Raw genomic sequence first — 17,525 nt, 5'->3', positions numbered from 1 at the left:
CTAGCCGGGTCATTTGCAATTGATGCTAATTGTTGACAGGTGGAATGATTCATTCAACTTCCTCGTTACTAGCCGGGTCATTTGCAATTGATGCTAATTGTTGACAGGTGGAATGATTCATTCAACTTCGATATCAACAATGAAGACACCCTAGTACAATTTCAATGAATTATTAATATTTCCTTTTTTTAAACGTGCAAAATGTACATCATGGCTTCTAGATGATATTTCCATGTTTGGTTCCTTCTACAAATTGTGTGGTCAAGTTTCAACATTATATAAATTTTAAGAAAACATTTTAGGAACATTGATTGGGACCTCGATATGGAAGTGTTCATTATCTTTTCAAGTTATATTTTATAAAATTAAAACGATATATAGAGAAAAATTAGTATAATCCTCTATGACAATGATATAAACAAATTAATAAGGATATTCATATACATAGATGGAAAAATTTGTTGTTTATTCTTTTGAACTGGTATACACAGATTATATCCTAATCATACATGATCGTATATACATACATAAATTATACATTTGTTGACTATTTTTAATTTAATCAATTAGGTGGATGATTATTTTGATTAATTCTTCAATTAATTGATTAACAATCCAAATTAAAATTTCTTCGTTGAAATTAGTGGTGATAATTGGGCGGGTAGGTCAAATTTGGATGGGTCATAATGAATTAAGAACCAACCTAATCCAAATTTGCTTGGATCACAATGGGTCAAGTGATGGGCCATATACACATATATCTGAATAAAAGTTCATGAATATGAGTTAAAGAAATCTAAATTATACTGAATTGTCAAAAAGAAGAGGAAGAATTTTAATTTTTCTGATTTTTTTAGGAGTTGTGATATTTCATATCTTCTAAAGTTGTTACAAGCTTGGTTTTCTCCTTAACTTTAATGTCAAATTATACTGAATCGTCAAAAACAAGAGGACGAATTTTAATTTTTCTGATTTTTTTTAGGAGTTGTGATATTTCGTATCTTCTAAAGTTGTTACAAGCTTGGTTTTCTCCTTAACTTTAATGTCTTTCAGTTATGGTAAGGAACATAGTATTACAAACTAGCGTGAATCTAAGTAATTAACTCCTAAAATAGTGAATTTGTGTAAGTTACCCAATTTTTAATGATTTGAAATAGGTTGGACTAAAATGAGTTAAGTTAATAAATGGGCAGAACAGATTGATAATCCACCCAAACTTAAATAGATGAAATGAATTGAATTTGATTTTGACACGTCTAATTAAAATAAATTAATAATAGCATTTACCGCCTCATGTGACTTTTTCGCTAGTAAAAGTATAAACACAAAAATTAGATAACGAAATAAAAGATAAACAAGTTTAGTTGTAAAAAATTAGAGTACTTGTACTTTTAAAATGTTGATAAATTTAGTTTTATTGTAAAAGGCATGCGTCTTGATAACGAAATAAAAGATAAACAATTGAGATTTTTAAAGTATAATTTTAAATATTTCTTAATATTTTTGTGACTATTAAAACTTCTCATTAGAGATCAAATAAAAAAATTAAGTCAAATTAGCTATCATTTTCTTAGAACAAAATAATGAAAAATATTATTTCACATAAATAGAATAGTCAAAGAAAATATCATCAACATAAAATAGATAGTCAAAGTAAAAGAGAAGGAAATGAGGTTACTTAAGCAATTGCAACATATTATGTTTTTGATGTTTTCCAACCGTAAAACAAGTCATGCATTTAGACAAAAAGATATAAATAGAGGGTTGTTAAAAATCACCCCCTCCCCGCCCCCCCCGGCCCCCCAAACCCACTCCCTCTCTCTATCTCTATCTCTCTCTCTCTTTTTTTTTCTTCCTTATATTCATAATTATATGGCTATAAAACTTTTGAATAATATCCTTTTGTTTTTTGACCACAAATGTTTCGTGGTTTTTTTATAAACATTTTGAATTTTAATTATTATCGATTTTTAGTACTTTTTACATAATTTTTTAATATGAATTTTTTTTAATTAAAAATTATGTTTAAATTCATAATGATCAAAATTAAGAAGTTAGACTCTCAAAATTTAAAAAAAAAAGTGCCACATATATCATCAGGACTAGGAAAATATTTTAAACACTGATTACATTTTTGTATTTATAAAACTTCTTATAAAGACTAAAATGAGAAGTTTAAATTAAATTATTCTCAAATTAAAAAAAGCAAATATCATTATTTTATGAATATTAAAAGAAAATATTGTCACATAAACTTGAGCAATAGAGGTGGTTTCTATTAATCAAAATAACAACTTACCATCTCACTAACAAGTATTGTGGTAGGACAGATAAGATCCCTTTATTCATTATATCGAAAATAATCTTTAGCGGTAATTAATTAACTTTACAATAGATTAATTGCCGCTAGATATGCTTTTAAATGCAACTAACACTCCCTGTATATGTCCCTAAGGCTAATAGCAACATTAGATCCAATCACAATTAACTAATTAATACCAATAAAGATTTTAACACTCTTTGTTAATGTGCATATTTATTATTGCTAAAAATTATTTCAAATTTTAGATTCGAGCCGAATGTTTTCTCCTTAATTGGACCTTATGGAGCATGAACTCAAATTAATTAATAGAGCTTCAATATGTATACCGAACAACTAATGAAAAGCCCAACAAAATAAACACAACCAACCATCTCATGAAATGAGGCTCTATATAAGTAAGTATATCCTATTCCCAATTTCATGCAACCCTCTACATAAACAACTAACCTTGTTGGTCCCCAATTCCTATATATTTTCAAAAGATTTATACACCTGAGATAACAACCTAGCATTTTTTTTTAGTGTGTGTAAGACTAGACATTATGGCATGTAATATTAATGTTGAATCTATTCTTGGACAAGGAATTTTTGCTACTACATCAAGCAAGAAGTTGCAAGCCTTCCCATCTCATAACTACAAACCCAATGTTATTTCTTGTGTAGCTATTGGCCCAACTCATAAAGTTCCCCAATTACCATGGAAGTTAGTTTTCCATGAAAAAGAGAGACCATTATTAAGCAATGAAAAATTTGGGATTTATGGTGGAAAATTTGTCCCTGAGACATTAATATCTCCTTTAACAAAGCTTGATTATGAATTCAACTCCGCTTTGCGCGATCCTCAATTTCAGGTTTGTTAAAATGAAAAGTTTAAAGTTAAATTTGTGATTGTTTCTTTCGTTTTAATTTGTTTGTCTGATTTTGTCAGATGGATCTTCAAGTAGCATTAAAGGACTATGTTGGTCGTGAAACTCCTTTATACTTTGCCCAAAGACTCACAGATTATTACAAGAGCCTTAATAAAGGGATAGGACCAGACATATATCTAAAAAGGGAAGATCTAAACCATGGTGGTGCACACAAAATCAACAACGCTATTGCACAAGCTATGTTGGCTAAACGCATGGGTTGCAAAAACGTCGTGGCGTCCACCGGTGCTGGACAGCACGGTGTCGCCACGGCGGCTGCTTGTGCAAAACTCTCATTGGAGTGCACAATATTCATGGGAACCTTAGATATGGAGAGACAACCTTCCAATGTACTCTTGATGAACCATCTTGGTGCAAAGGTACATCCTTTTTTTCACTAATCAAAATTATAAAACTTTTTGAAGTTAGATGTCTACATTAAAGCTAAGTCACACATAATAAACATGTGCTCTTTCTAACACTTCAACATAATTGTGTGACTTTAAATTATTTTACTAAGGTTAAAATGAAAAGTTTAAAGTTTATTATTTCAGGGAAAAGTATCATTCTTTTATAGACAAAATAAAAAGAATAGCACACGTGCTACATAAAATATATGTTCCTTGGACTCTTAAAAAATGTTAACATGTGCGCGTATGATTCTTCAAAGATAATGCATTTTTGTTGGATCCAATAAAAATGCGACAACATTTTGCACACGATTTTTGTGGATTCAAATTTCACCGCGATAGATGAAGTAAAAGTTATTATTGAATACTCACGCAGGTGAAATCTGTCAAAGGAAGTTTCAAAGATGCAATGTCAGAGGGTATTAGAAATTGGGTTAATGATTTGGAAAGAAGCTATTTCTTAGCAGGTGCAGCCATAGGACCTCACCCATGTCCAACCATGGTTCGTGAATTCCAATCAATAATTGGAAAAGAGACTAGGAAACAAGCCATGGACAAATGGGGTGGCAAACCACATGTGTTGGTGGCTTGTGTTGGGAGTGGCTCTAATGCATTGGGATTGTTTCATGAATTTATACAAGATGAAGATGTGAGACTAATAGGAGTTGAGGCCGGTGGGACCGGTCTTGATTCAGGTAACGAATCTAGTGTAATGATTATGAATTCATGTAAATATAATACTAATTAATTTTTTTCTAGACTAACTTGATATAATTATAAATTCTGAATCTATCACGACAGGTAAACACTCAGCAACTATGGCTAGGGGTGAAGTTGGAGTGTACCATGGTGCGATGAGCTATTTATTACAAGACGAAGAAGGCCAAATAATTGGACCACATTCCATAGGTGTGGGGTAAGTTTTCACTTTCAATCTTAAATAATTCAGTGTCATTTTTCATCGACGAATTTCAATCACATATAAATGATCGATCAAAAAGATATCAACCACCTTGGATTATTTATAAGATAATATATAGTAATAAATAAATAAATAAACATTGACAACATGATAAAAATGACAACACACAAGCTATGACGTGTCAAATTACATTAATAATATAAAAAAAAAAATTAAATTATCAAGGTGTGTATGATTTAAATAACATTCTTAATTTTAAGCAAAATATTGTTTGACCATGCAGATTAGAATATCCAGGTGTTAGTCCAGAGCTTAGCTATTTGAAAGATATTGGGCGTGCTGAGTTTTCTACCGTAACAGATGAAGAAGCTATAAAAGGTAATTAAATTATCTTAAATAAGTATTTTTTTTAATAAAGAATTTAATTTATGTATACTAATAATATAAACTTATAAGTAACATTTATTTCTCGTTTGTGTTGCAGCATATAAACGATTGTGCAGACTAGAAGGGATATTTCCAGCCTTAGAATCTTCTCATGCTCTTGCATTTCTAGACAAACTTTGTTCTACTTTAAAGGATGGTGAAAAAGTGATTGTTAATTTAAGCGGTCGCGGAGATAAGGATGCTGAGGCGGTCTTCAATCATACAGTACCAAAACATGAATGAAAAAAGAAATTTTAGATTTTTTTAGGTTAGAATTTATAAGTAAAATAACTTATTTCCTTTTATGTTAATACTCGTTAGTTCTCTATGTATAAATAATAAGTTATGTGATGTAGGCCTCTAAGTTGATTGAATGCAAATTAAAATTATAATGTAATGAATAGTACAATAATAAGTTTAACACTCACTTTTGATTCTATCATCATATGATAAATTTAATGACATAATTTCAAGGGTTAGGAATGAAAGATGGAACTAGTCATACACATGGAATTTCAAGAGTCATAATCTAATATATCCTTCCATTATAGGCCAAACATATACCTAATCTTTTTAATTTGTTCCTAAATTTTATTTTTGATACTCCAACTCAATATTATTTCATTTAATCCTCCAATTCAGTTTCTAATATATCATTTAAATACAAAATATTGACTAGACAAATTAATGAGATTATTAATTTTATTGATGCCACATAAATTGAAAACGATTAATATATTCACAGTAACATAAACTTGATTTTATATTAACTAGTGTTACTAATCGATCTCAACAATAAATTTTGTAATCAATTGAGTATAGATAATAATATATGTTCTTATATTGCTTAAAGATGATAAATTGATACCATTAATGTAAATGCCAAGTAAATTTGGATGACTTGAAGAAAATACAATGCATGATGTTATTTGATTAGTTTGTTTTTTTTTACCTTTTTAATAATTATCTAACACGCGTTGGACACTTAAACTATAGGTAAAACGTTTTATATTTAAATGGTACATAAAAAATAAAGTTGATGGATTAAAATGTCAAACTAAACGTTAAGGCAAATTAAAAATGTTGTGTATGTATTTGACCTAAGCTCATATATCCATAATAAAATTTACACTATTGCCCAAGTCTATATCATTAGTACATAAAGTGATTCATGATCATACATACATTGTATATCATTAGTTGATGTGATAACAGAGTTTGAATTTGTAAATTACAATATTCAACTTGCATTCAAAAAATTTATCCTGCCCTTTCTTCAGTCATAAAATTAACATGTCTAGTTGATTTCTTAGGTCTTCAACATTATTTTATGGTTCACAAATCACTATCTTATCCTTTTTTGGGAAAACATTAGATGACACGATACCTGTTTTTCAAAATGACAATGACCAAAAAAATATATGAGTATGTACAATCACCACTTTATATAAATGTGGTTAAAGAAATTAAAAAAAAATTAAAATATTAATTTTATTAAATTTTAACATGGTGATTTAAATATAATTAAAATATCAATTAAAATAAATTAAAAAAATATTCCGCAAATAAATACATAAAATAAAATAAAAAATTTATCGTAAAGAAATAAAGAATAAGAATTTTTTTGTTTTATTTTTAATAATAAGAATAAGAATTGTAAGATTTTTATTCTTTATTTTTACACAATATTTTTTTATGAAGCATCACAACTTGGTGTAGAAGGTGACACATACTTGAAGAAATTGCAAATTTTAGCGGTGATCACCTAAATGAATGTCTTGCAAATAATGACTCATGTGTAGAGCCTATGGGCTAGGCCCGTTGGGTCGGCCTGACCTAATCCAATTTGATAGGACTGCTACGATTTTTGGAGCCCATTTAAAAAAATGGCTTTTTAGCCAGGCCTAAATAAATCTGCTGATTTGTGGGGCTTGGGAAATATTGATAGGGTCGGCCCGTGGGCCAAATAAAAATAATAATAAAATAGAGTTTTAAAAATAACAAGAGTCTAAACTCAAAATCTGTTTAAAGTTTGAAATATTACAATTTAAATACAAATTATGTTTATAAAATATGAAATACATAAAATAAAAATTCCCTAAAATTTCTAGAGATTCATTACATAGGTCATATCCTATGGAATATTGTCATAGTTTTTGTATTTTTTTTATGATCATTGAAAAACAATTAGGTTAATATTTCTATTTAGCTATTTATGCTTTTACTTTGAAATCAATCTTAATAATTATTATAAATATAATTTTATTTGTGTATTTGATTAGCAAGTAGTAACACTAACACCATGTAATATTGTCTTGTCGATATTTATGATAATATTTTAAAATTATAATTTAATTAAAAAAATTATGAAAAAAAAAATATTTTTTTAAAAAAGGGTAGGCCCGACAAAGCCCGTAGCCCACGTACTTGTGGGTTGGACCGACCATTTTCTGGTCTACACAAAAAATGAGCTTGCCCGATCTAGTCTGTCAAATTTCAAAGCCTGTATTAGTCCGAATGAAATGGGTCAGCCCATATTGATAGCTCTACAAATGAGATGAAGCTAGAATTATTAAAGAAACATTGAAGTATCCATACCACAAGAGTTTAGCAAGTTGCAAGGATAAAAACTTCATCAATAACTTTAAAGGAATTAATGGATGGGGAAAAAACACTTTACAAGAATTGGCAAATATGGACTACTCTATAACAAAGGAGATACATCAACATGAATTGGCTCATGTTTTGAGGTAAATTAATTGAATTTTACTTCCATATATTGACGATGATTAATTCATTTATTTTTATATTATCAAATCACCCAAAATCAAGATTTTAAGTACTTATAATAATAAGGAATGAATCTTTCGATCAAAAATGTTCCTTCAACCCTTTTCACTCAAGCTGTTAATAGGTATTTTATATGAGCTTTTATTTTATAGATGTTGGTGTAGTTTTTTTAATGTTATTGGTCCACCTAAAATATGTTTATAAATAATCATCATAATAAAATAAAGTAATTCGATTAGATTATTAATTTCAGGTGGGAATCGACTGCCATGATGGACTTAGCAGTATACATGAGGTCACCTAATAAGGCTCTTTATGATACAATTGATTCCATTGGCTACAATATCTACAAAATTTATGGACAACATCCCACTGAAAATTTGCGCAATACATGCTTTTTTGCATTGAATACGACTTGCTCTATGACTTCTTTAGTAAGAATTATATTAGTTAAATCGAATCGGAATAGGGTAAAAATATTTGAAGGAATAGAAAAAAAGAGGATTCTAAAAGCTAAAAATCTAAAAAATTAGATTGTCAGATTCGGAGATAACACTAAGATCTCTGTCTTTTTTCTAAAAGTCTCCGCTCATTACTTATACATAAATAAATTGCTAGAGAACATGTGATTAATCTAATAGGTATAAATATGACTTTTAAAATACAAAAACAAATAGGAACCCGAAAATTGAATGACAAGATTAAATCTGACATTTTTTCCAAACTTAAAAAAGGAGGCAAGAATGTTACGGGAAAATATGTTATAGAGAAAATACGTTATTTTTGTCAACCAAACATAAACATATATTTTCTTATATATAATTAAGACAAAAGATCAGATGCAATAGTAATTATGTCTCAATCTCAAATAATCAATTATATAAATTATCACACCTCATATTATTTTATTTAAGCTCATAAAAATTTAACCACAGAAAAGATTTTGAACATATATATTCGACAGAAATTTAAATAACATCTAGAAATTTATAATACTTCACAATTTATCACAAAAGTTAATTGTTGGAGAAAAGACCTTCTCCACAAGTAAAAGAGCAACCAAAACATTTTTTTTTAAAAGAAAAGAAAAAACTAGATTTAACTAATGAGAATTCAAAGAAATAAAAGAAGGAATTTGTTTACATCAAAATAATTAATTGAAGTCAATACCCGAACCTAATTACTTGAGGTGCGTTCTTGACTTCTTCCCTTTTTCCACAACTACAAATATATGTAAACTCATCCTTCTTTTTCTTTTTCCTCCTACAAATTATAAAATAAAAACACAAAATAGTTAGTTGAGAATATTAATTAATGAATATTATAAAATGATGAAACAATCACATAATTCAATAGTATATGCATACATGTGTGGGTATAAAACTTTTGACCTTAACACGTCATAATAAAATTCATGTGGTATAAATATTTTTCATTAAATATAAAATGAAAAATGCATCAAATAAATTGAAATAGAGAGACGAGCATCTTACCTTAGATTTAGGCTAGGCGTTTTCGCACGTTATGGAAGCTTTGATCCTTTCAACAGTACACTTAATTAGGCTATTAACAGTTGCAACTGATCCAAGAGAAAGTTTTGCTGTTGGGACAGAATCAACTAGTATCTGAAATGCAACGGTCAATAACGAGCCACCAGCAGCATTACTATTCTCAGCATTACTAGAGCCATCAGGGAGTATTGCAAAACCCGAAGGCAAAAGAGCCACATAGTCGGGATCACCACCACTTAACACCACATTCATCGCAGCAATATCAACCGGAGCGTAAATAACATAGGATCCTGTGCTGTCTAGGCAGCTCTCTTGGAGTATCAACATATTATTTTGGCTTGAATTTCCACTCTACAAAAAGAAATTCACAATTTTATTTACAACAAGTTCTGATCGACGATATGATTCTCATAGTCAATGGCACTTCATTAAACTAATTAATGTGAGTCGTTAAAACATCTTTAGAAAATATTGGACCACATGAAGTGAATGTACTAACATGACTAATCTCAACTATATGTATCTATGTTATTGAGATTATTCAAAAATAAAATCTTGTCAGGTGCATATTGAATCAACCAAAAATAAGACGTATTCAAAGATAGTTCCCATTTTCCTTAGTCTACTATGTTAAACGTTCCGATATGAATTTGATAATAATTAAAGAATCTGAGCAATATAGTCAGTAACATTTATATATTTTTCTTACGTTGTACCCATTTTTCTTGATCTATATGCATTCAAAGAGATTATAAGTGTGCCCATACCAAAAAATGGGCTAATTTCATATGAATGTACTAACATGACTAATCTTGACAATTAGTGTCTATGATGCTCAGTTTCTTTGAAAATGTGTGTTGGGCCCTCTATATATAGTATAGTGTAATTTTAAAAGATCAAATACGAATATGATAATATTTTTAAAAAGTCCAAGCAACATAGTTAACATCATATACATATGATATACTACATTTTTTCTTACATTGTATCCCATTATTCTTGATCTACATGTATTCTAAGAGATTCTAAGTCTGTCCAAACCAAAATATTAGCCATTTCATATGATTATTTTTTCTGATAATGAGAAGATTTTAATGTAAAATTGATGAACATAATAGAGAACTTACATTAACGCGCAGTAGTGAGACACTGTTACCAGAATCACGACCATTTGCAATATGTGCCATTTCTTGAACTAGGCCACCATTTGAAAGAATATCCCACTGCAAACATAAAATGGACGGTCAAAATTTGTTGAGAATATAACTAAATAATAAACACATTTTAACATGATATTAGAGCAGACAGAGGTTCTGATATCGAATCTCACCATCACCCAACTTAAAAAGAATTTATGCATGTTTGGCTCATAAAAAAGAATCAGGGCCACACGTGAGGGGACATTTATATGGAACCAATCTTTCATAACGTTATATGTTCTTAGTAACAACATTTCACTATACCAATAAATAAATTATCGAAACAAATGACGTTGTTACTGAGAAAGATTTGGCAACAAAGATTTACCTCATTTCTAGAATTTTCATCCCTAAGAAAGTCAAAGACTCTCTTAGTTGGAACTGGCATCCAAAATGAAGTTGCTGCACTTAGCACAATACCAGGAGGCCTGCCTGGATCATCAATGCTTTTTCTAGTCATAACTCTAACATCATCAGCACCACTTCCAGATAATGTTGTCCATGTATGGGCAGTTGATGCACCAACTCCAGCACAAAAACTCATCACCATCCTCTCAGCAAGTTTTAACATACTTTTTCTACCTTCTGGACTTGTAATAACTACATTAAAATATTAAATATAGGAATAATTAATACGTTGTTGAGGCAGATTCAAGATTTGAGCACGACTAGGGCACTACTATCTTTACTATGACAATTGAAAGTCAAACGCCATAAAAAAAATGCAATTTATTGTAGCCTATTAGGAACAATGACTAGATGCCCTAATTCAACAAATATGTTTGAGGGATCCGTTTAAAATATATGATAGTTCGTATGATGCCCTATAATAACTGCTTAGAAAGACTCAAAAATAGGAATAATTACATTTTTAAAAATAGAATAACAGAGGCGAACATAAAATTTGAACATAATGGAAGCACCACTATCTTTACTTCTTTTAGTAGGACAATTGAAGTAAAGAATAAGTCAAACACCATTAAAAAAATGCAATTTATTGTAGCCTAAGGGGAACGATGACTAGAAGCCCTAATTCAACAAATATGTTTGAGGGACCGTTTTAAATATATGATAGTTCGTCAAGATAAATATAGGATGCCCTAATAACTGCTTAGAAAGACTCAAAAATAGGAATATTTTTTTTTTAATGAAAAAACAGAGGCGGACATAAAATTTGAATAGAATGGGAGCACCACTATCTTTAGTATGCCAATTGAAGTAATGAATAAGTCAAACGGCATTAAAAAAAATACAAACTATTGTAGCCTAAGGGGACGTAACGATCGATGACTAGATGCACCAATTCAACAGATATGTTTGAGGGATCATTTTAAAATGTATATACACAAATATATATAGAGTTTTTTTCGAGGTTAACGGGTGCTATTCACCCACTCCTATACACACACATACTTACCATCTCCAGTTGGGATGTTACTGGCCATTACACTTGCAAGTCGTTCACATTGTCTTTCTAATGTTGCAACCCATCTTTTTGCACCAAATGCCAGACCTGAATCAACAAGAGGTCTATAGATGTTGTTGACAGCTCTATCATCCACCTCAACATGTTCAATCCACGTAACCTATAATGATAAATTAATAAATTAACTAAAATTGAATTTAAATCATTTTCCTACATTGTGAAATTATTAGAGTAGTGATTTTACCTTGGAGTAACCATTAGGCAATTCTTGAATTACGCAACCAGATGGCCTTCTTCTACAACGTGACACTGAAGTAGACCGCAAATTTTCCAATGAAACATCAACCACTGCCCAAGTTCCATCGCCATGTTGCTTACAATACCTTACAAAATAGTTTTCCCGAGTTGGAACAAGTGGTGAGGGGACTTGAAACTCCGCTGTCATCTAAAATTGAAATAAAACAACCTAACGTTACGATTGAAATAATAAAGTATCATGCAAAAAGTAATCAAAAAAAAATAATAATAAATTAAATAACAAATAAAAATTGCCATCACCATATAGGCAGTACCTAGGTGTTATGGGTCTGGCTTGACCTCTCATGCCCATTCCACAAAAGTTTTTAAGACAATTAAAGAGGGGACATGAACTTTACCTCCAAAATATCAAGCACATGGATCGTAAATACAATCCTCTAAACATATATTTATATATAATACGGCATTGCAATACTAAATAAAACTAATAATCACATGAATTATTTAGTGACCTACTTTTTGGTAGATATATATATATTGCCAAAAAAAGAAATTGTCTACAAAAAATAACAACTTTTTCGTCGTCCCAATTTATGTGAAGAGATCATACCACTTGCAAAGCTCCATTGTAGTTTCCTGCTACCCCAGTAGACAAAACTTCTAAAATCGTTGCTTTCGATACTATTCCAGTGAAAAAGTTTGTCCATTGGTTCTGCCATCATTACAATATTTATTATACATTTTGTGTGTGTGTGTGACACTAATCATATATAATAATAAAAGGGAAATACGTACCACGTCCATCAAAATCTCGACCAAATTAACGTAATTGATAATGACAAGAGCTGATTCCCTTGATGCTTCGGATTTTAAAGCTAGTGACTTTGGTCCAATCCCTCGAGGAAATGTTCGAGCATATTCCTCCTCGTTTAATAAAACGTTGTCATTATTATCAGAATTAATCCATAAGGGTTCTCCGGTTTGAGCCAATCGAATTAATTCCTCCATAGCTGCAACAGCTAATTCAATCACAATTGGTTTATCAGCATCACTTGGTCCAGAAATTGATCTAAGAAGATCACCACCAGTACTAGTAGTTGTGAACATTTCTCCTAATTGATGACCAATATTATTGCCTCCAAGTGATGGAAGTTGAGGATAGTTAAGCATTGGTTTACCAACATATTTTGCTGCAATTCCAGATATCCTGTCAATCTACAAACATCATAAAAATACGTATTCAGTATAATTTCACTAGTAACATTTTTAGAAAGAGTATTGATCATATGTACGCAGAACATACCTCTATAATAATGTTTGAGACAATTTAGAATGTCTAAACTTGGAATGTATATATATATATATATATATATATATATATATATATTGTAGTATTATAAGAGGAAATGATGTTATTTGAAGTTCAAAGTTTTAAACATATGATACGTCTTTTAAATATGTAATATTTGTGTAGCTATAAAATCTTTTTATTGAGAATAAGATGAGAAGATCAAAATAAATTGTTTTCAAATGTAGAAAAAGATCGTTCTCGATTAGACATTCTGAAAAGTAAACAAATTAGAAAAAGTATAAATATATTATTTGTAGCAAATTAAAGTATTGGTAAACACCCAACGGTCCCAACTCATCCCCCATTAGTTACATGACTAGCTTTTTGACTAAACCAAAAGTGACTCATCAAAGTATATGGACAAAATGAAATAAAAATAGTGTAATTTTAAATATGGTCATACTTTTAAGTACTCAAATAAATTTTGGATGAGTAGCTCATTTAACGACGATTTGACCGTCCCAAAATATACCTCCCTTTATTATAAAATTGTAAGAAGCTATTTTTATAATTCTATTTTTGAGAAATACTTACTTCTCTAAAAAATTGGCACTTATGTGTAGAGAAGAACAAGATTCACCAATTCTAAATTTTAAATCTGTCACGGCTTAAAAGGATTAGGATTTAATTATTTTACCTCTTCTCTTAGACGAACATTTTCAATCCTCAAGTGTTGTTCATCAAATGACATTTCACCTATGGCAGCAGGCCCGCCACAGTTCGGACATGTTGCAGTGGTAAGTGCTTCTTTATACCTTATGTTTTCAGCACGGAGTTTATCATTCTCATTCCTCAATTGTGTGTTTTCATGTCGTTCATGTTGAGACTACAAAAAAATAATAATTAAAAAAATACAATTAATGTCATTAAATCTGAATTATTTGCAAGATTCGATCTCTTAGTCAATTACATTGAATTTAGACATTTAAAGCTAATCTAAAATTTAATACGTTATCTACCAAAAAGGAGGGAAAATACAGCTTATTTAGATGGTTGTTACATATCATTTCAAAATGTAACATATTAAATTTAATAATTTATTGTGATGAATATAATAAATTGTACTATCATTCACATTAGCAATTTAAAAGATAAATCTATAATATTATAAAGAAAATTAGAGTATATATAGAGCAAAATTATATATAGTATAAAGGATTAAAAAATATAATTTTAAATAACTAAGAAAACAAGATTATAAGGGAAAAAAAGATAGGAACAAATGTGACTACACCACATCAGATCAATCGTTACATAAAACAAGACTTTTCATGATCACATAGCAATGAATATAAACGAAACAATACACTAAAATTTAAGTAACAATCAGAACAAAAAATACAAATAGAAAGTCATATTACCTTCATTTGAGTACGTTTGTTTTGGAACCAAAACTTGACTTGCAAAGGCTCTAACCCTAATCTTTTCCCCAAGTCTTTTCTTTGTTTATCATCAGGATGTGGACACTCTTTAAAAAACCTATCAAATGATTAATTGGAGTACAAAATTATAACTAGATCAATAATGTCACAAAACTATTGTTATGTCCATATGAATTATACATATTGAACAAATGAATGAATGAATACTTACGACTCTAATTCTTGAATTTGATGTTGTGTATGTCGATGATACTGCTTCTTCTTGGGACGTTTATTAGGATCTTGATCGTCTCCAGACGCGCCTTCCATGATATCAGTACCCGATTTGGTCTCAAATTCATCGTCTCGAATTAAATCGAGCTCGTTTTCGGGTGTTTTACGGGTCATATCAAGCAAAAAATTGTGGCTATCGAACATATTGTGCTGAAACATCTTGAATATTTTTTTCTCCTTCTTGCAAAGTTAATTATTGACTTTTAATCTGTCCCAAAAAAAAATGCAAAAGAAGAAAAAAATTTAAAAAATAAATAAAGAAATTCATTTCCGTGTAAATTAAACATCCAAATAAAAAAAAAGTAATAGTAGACAATTTTCAATAAGATTTGATTCTTGAATAAAAATTTATTTCATCTACATGCATATAATTATGACATGATTAAAAACATAAAATGATATCAAAAAGTGCAAAAATAATAATAAAATTGAATAATTCAACTTGTAAGGTCTTTATTAGTACCTAATAACTCAAGATCCAAACAGATCTTGAGAATTGGAGAGATAAGAACGAACGGATCTTTTATCTTTTCTTTTATTACTTTCTAGGCAAAGAACAAACAATGAGAATTGAACTTACATCTATTGTATAATATTTTTTGCATAAACATTAGATGTTAAAATATATTACGACTTACTTACTGGATGGACACCTGTTACCTCCTACGTACGATGAATTTCACCGCTTGCCAAAAACTTCATGGTGATGGAGTTTTCACCACTTATAACATATATGACATAAGCCCTTCAAGCCATAGAAACAATTTCTCTCTCCTTTGTTTCTATATATGTCGATATCTCTGTTTGTTTGGTAAGAAGTTTTGTTAGGGCATAGAGTTTTTATAGAATCTCTAAAGGGATAAAAATAATGTAAAAAAAAGTTTTAGAAGTCAAAAAAAAAAAAAGAAAGACTGAAACTAGAAAAAATTAGCAAAAAAACAAAGATAGAGTTGACTTAGTGTGAACTCAAAAACTATTTATATTTTTCATTATTTTTTTTTTCAAAACTTAGGTACTTGTATATGATAAAACTTAGTTTTCACTGGCATTTCTATTTCTGCAAAATATAACGGAAAATAAAAAGGTAAGTCAAATAGAAAAGAATACAAGTGAATTTACTACTACTACCTATTTTGCTCGGACTCTGCAAAACTGATGTTACATCTATGTCGGATCCTTCAAAATATATACTGTTTTTGAAAGATCTAATAACATTTTTAGAAAATTCGAGCAACATGGACGACTACTACTACTACACTTACTAGCTAGTAAATAAAATTTAGAAATTCAAGAGGATGATAGTGTTTGACTTACATGAGTTGTAGAGATTAGAGAAGCCTTGTGACAAAAGCAAGAACACACCTTCTTCTATTTTTGTTGAAGTTATTAGGGTTTTTGAGAAAATGGTTAAATCTAAGTTTTGAGAAGAAGTACTTTTTGGAGAATGAACATGTAGATATATTTTAATTAGCTAGGTTGAAATGGAACACTTTTCTTGTGACTAGAATTTAAGAAGAATAGTTTGAGGCTATGGATGAAAAAGAGAAAGAGAAAGAGAGAGAAAGAAATTAAAGTGTGAAAAGAGGAAGGTGAAGAGGTGGGAGAAGCAAAGGAGTTAATGCAAAGGGTATAGAGAGGATGAAATAGCATTTATGACTTGCTATAGAGGTGTTAATGTTGTTGTTGAAGAGAGAGAGGAGGAGGAAGGGGCGGTTGGCAACTATAATACTTTCATTTCTTTTATATCCGGTGTCTGATATTCGTATTGCTTAGCTCTTAAAAATTAAATAACTTTTTTGATAACATAAAATTTTATATTTTGCGTATCATAATATTTTTTGGAATGAGAGTCTTGATAAAGTGCTTTGAAAATAATCTCTGACAAGGTAAAACTACATACAATAGGTCCTTATGGTCAAACTTTTCCCCAGATTTTGTGCATGACAGAAGCTTTAGTGCTACCCATAATATCACAAAAAATATATTTTGCATCCTTTAAACATAATTGATATTGATAAAGATAAAATTAAAAATCGACTTTTTTGAAGGGCAAATTAAATCATGAAACTTAAATGATTCAAATTTGTACCGTATTTTGAAGAGAGAAGATTCATATGATAAAGCAAAACTATATTGATATCAAAGAGTAAATAAAAAATAATTAAATTAAATTATTTTTTTAGTTTATATTTTCCTAAAGATCATGTTAAAAGATGAATTTGACTAATAAAATGAATTAGATGAAATATTTTTTAGCACGAAAAAATAAAAGAGAAAATGATTACTTTCTACATATTTAGGGGTATGGACTATGGTGAAACGATAATGGCTTCTTTTAATTCCTAA

General features: G+C 29.6%; 2 protein-coding genes across 2 annotated transcripts; one reads left to right on the top strand and one right to left on the bottom strand.

The window, feature by feature from the left end:
• The first annotated feature begins 2,803 nt into the window (after window positions 1-2,803).
• Window positions 2,804-5,546, top strand: LOC125821274 (tryptophan synthase beta chain 1-like). The gene is made up of 6 exons (XM_049500691.1): window positions 2,804-3,174; window positions 3,252-3,611; window positions 4,018-4,336; window positions 4,443-4,557; window positions 4,847-4,941; window positions 5,048-5,546. Exons 1-6 carry the CDS (start codon window positions 2,866-2,868, stop codon window positions 5,230-5,232), a joined length of 1,383 nt encoding a protein of 460 aa, XP_049356648.1. The 5' UTR covers window positions 2,804-2,865; the 3' UTR covers window positions 5,233-5,546.
• Window positions 5,547-8,889: 3,343 nt separating this feature from the next.
• On the bottom strand, window positions 8,890-15,367 carry LOC125821265 (homeobox-leucine zipper protein MERISTEM L1). Its single transcript, XM_049500683.1, has 11 exons — window positions 15,118-15,367; window positions 14,886-15,003; window positions 14,162-14,350; window positions 12,969-13,388; window positions 12,784-12,885; window positions 12,160-12,360; window positions 11,907-12,075; window positions 10,818-11,089; window positions 10,418-10,513; window positions 9,273-9,641; window positions 8,890-9,042 (listed from the first exon to the last, which is right to left on the bottom strand). Exons 1-10 carry the CDS (start codon window positions 15,336-15,338, stop codon window positions 9,285-9,287), a joined length of 2,145 nt encoding a protein of 714 aa, XP_049356640.1. The 5' UTR covers window positions 15,339-15,367; the 3' UTR covers window positions 8,890-9,042; window positions 9,273-9,284.
• Window positions 15,368-17,525: the final 2,158 nt, after the last annotated feature.

The sequence above is a fragment of the Solanum verrucosum genome, unplaced genomic scaffold (genome assembly GCF_900185275.1).
Source record: "Solanum verrucosum unplaced genomic scaffold, falcon-dt-bn FXZP01000222.1, whole genome shotgun sequence".
Classification (NCBI taxonomy): domain Eukaryota; kingdom Viridiplantae; phylum Streptophyta; class Magnoliopsida; order Solanales; family Solanaceae; genus Solanum; species Solanum verrucosum.
Note: the sequence above shows the minus strand (reverse complement) of the source record. Positions and strands in the feature narration are given on the sequence as shown.

Excerpts from the sequence above, each read along its gene's own strand:
- LOC125821274 (XM_049500691.1), top strand. The coding sequence starts at position 2,866 with ATGGCATGTAATATTAATGTTGAATCTATTCTTGGACAAGGAATTTTT. Across the intron at positions 4,337-4,442 it reads TGGGACCGGTCTTGATTCAG|GTAAACACTCAGCAACTATG; the intron begins GTAACGAATCTA and ends CTATCACGACAG. Across the intron at positions 4,942-5,047 it reads AGATGAAGAAGCTATAAAAG|CATATAAACGATTGTGCAGA; the intron begins GTAATTAAATTA and ends TTTGTGTTGCAG.
- LOC125821265 (XM_049500683.1), bottom strand. The coding sequence starts at position 15,338 with ATGTTTCAGCACAATATGTTCGATAGCCACAATTTTTTGCTTGATATG. Across the intron at positions 15,004-15,117 it reads CAAATTCAAGAATTAGAGTC|GTTTTTTAAAGAGTGTCCAC; the intron begins GTAAGTATTCAT and ends ATCATTTGATAG. Across the intron at positions 13,389-14,161 it reads ATGTTCGTCTAAGAGAAGAG|ATTGACAGGATATCTGGAAT; the intron begins GTAAAATAATTA and ends TGATGTTTGTAG.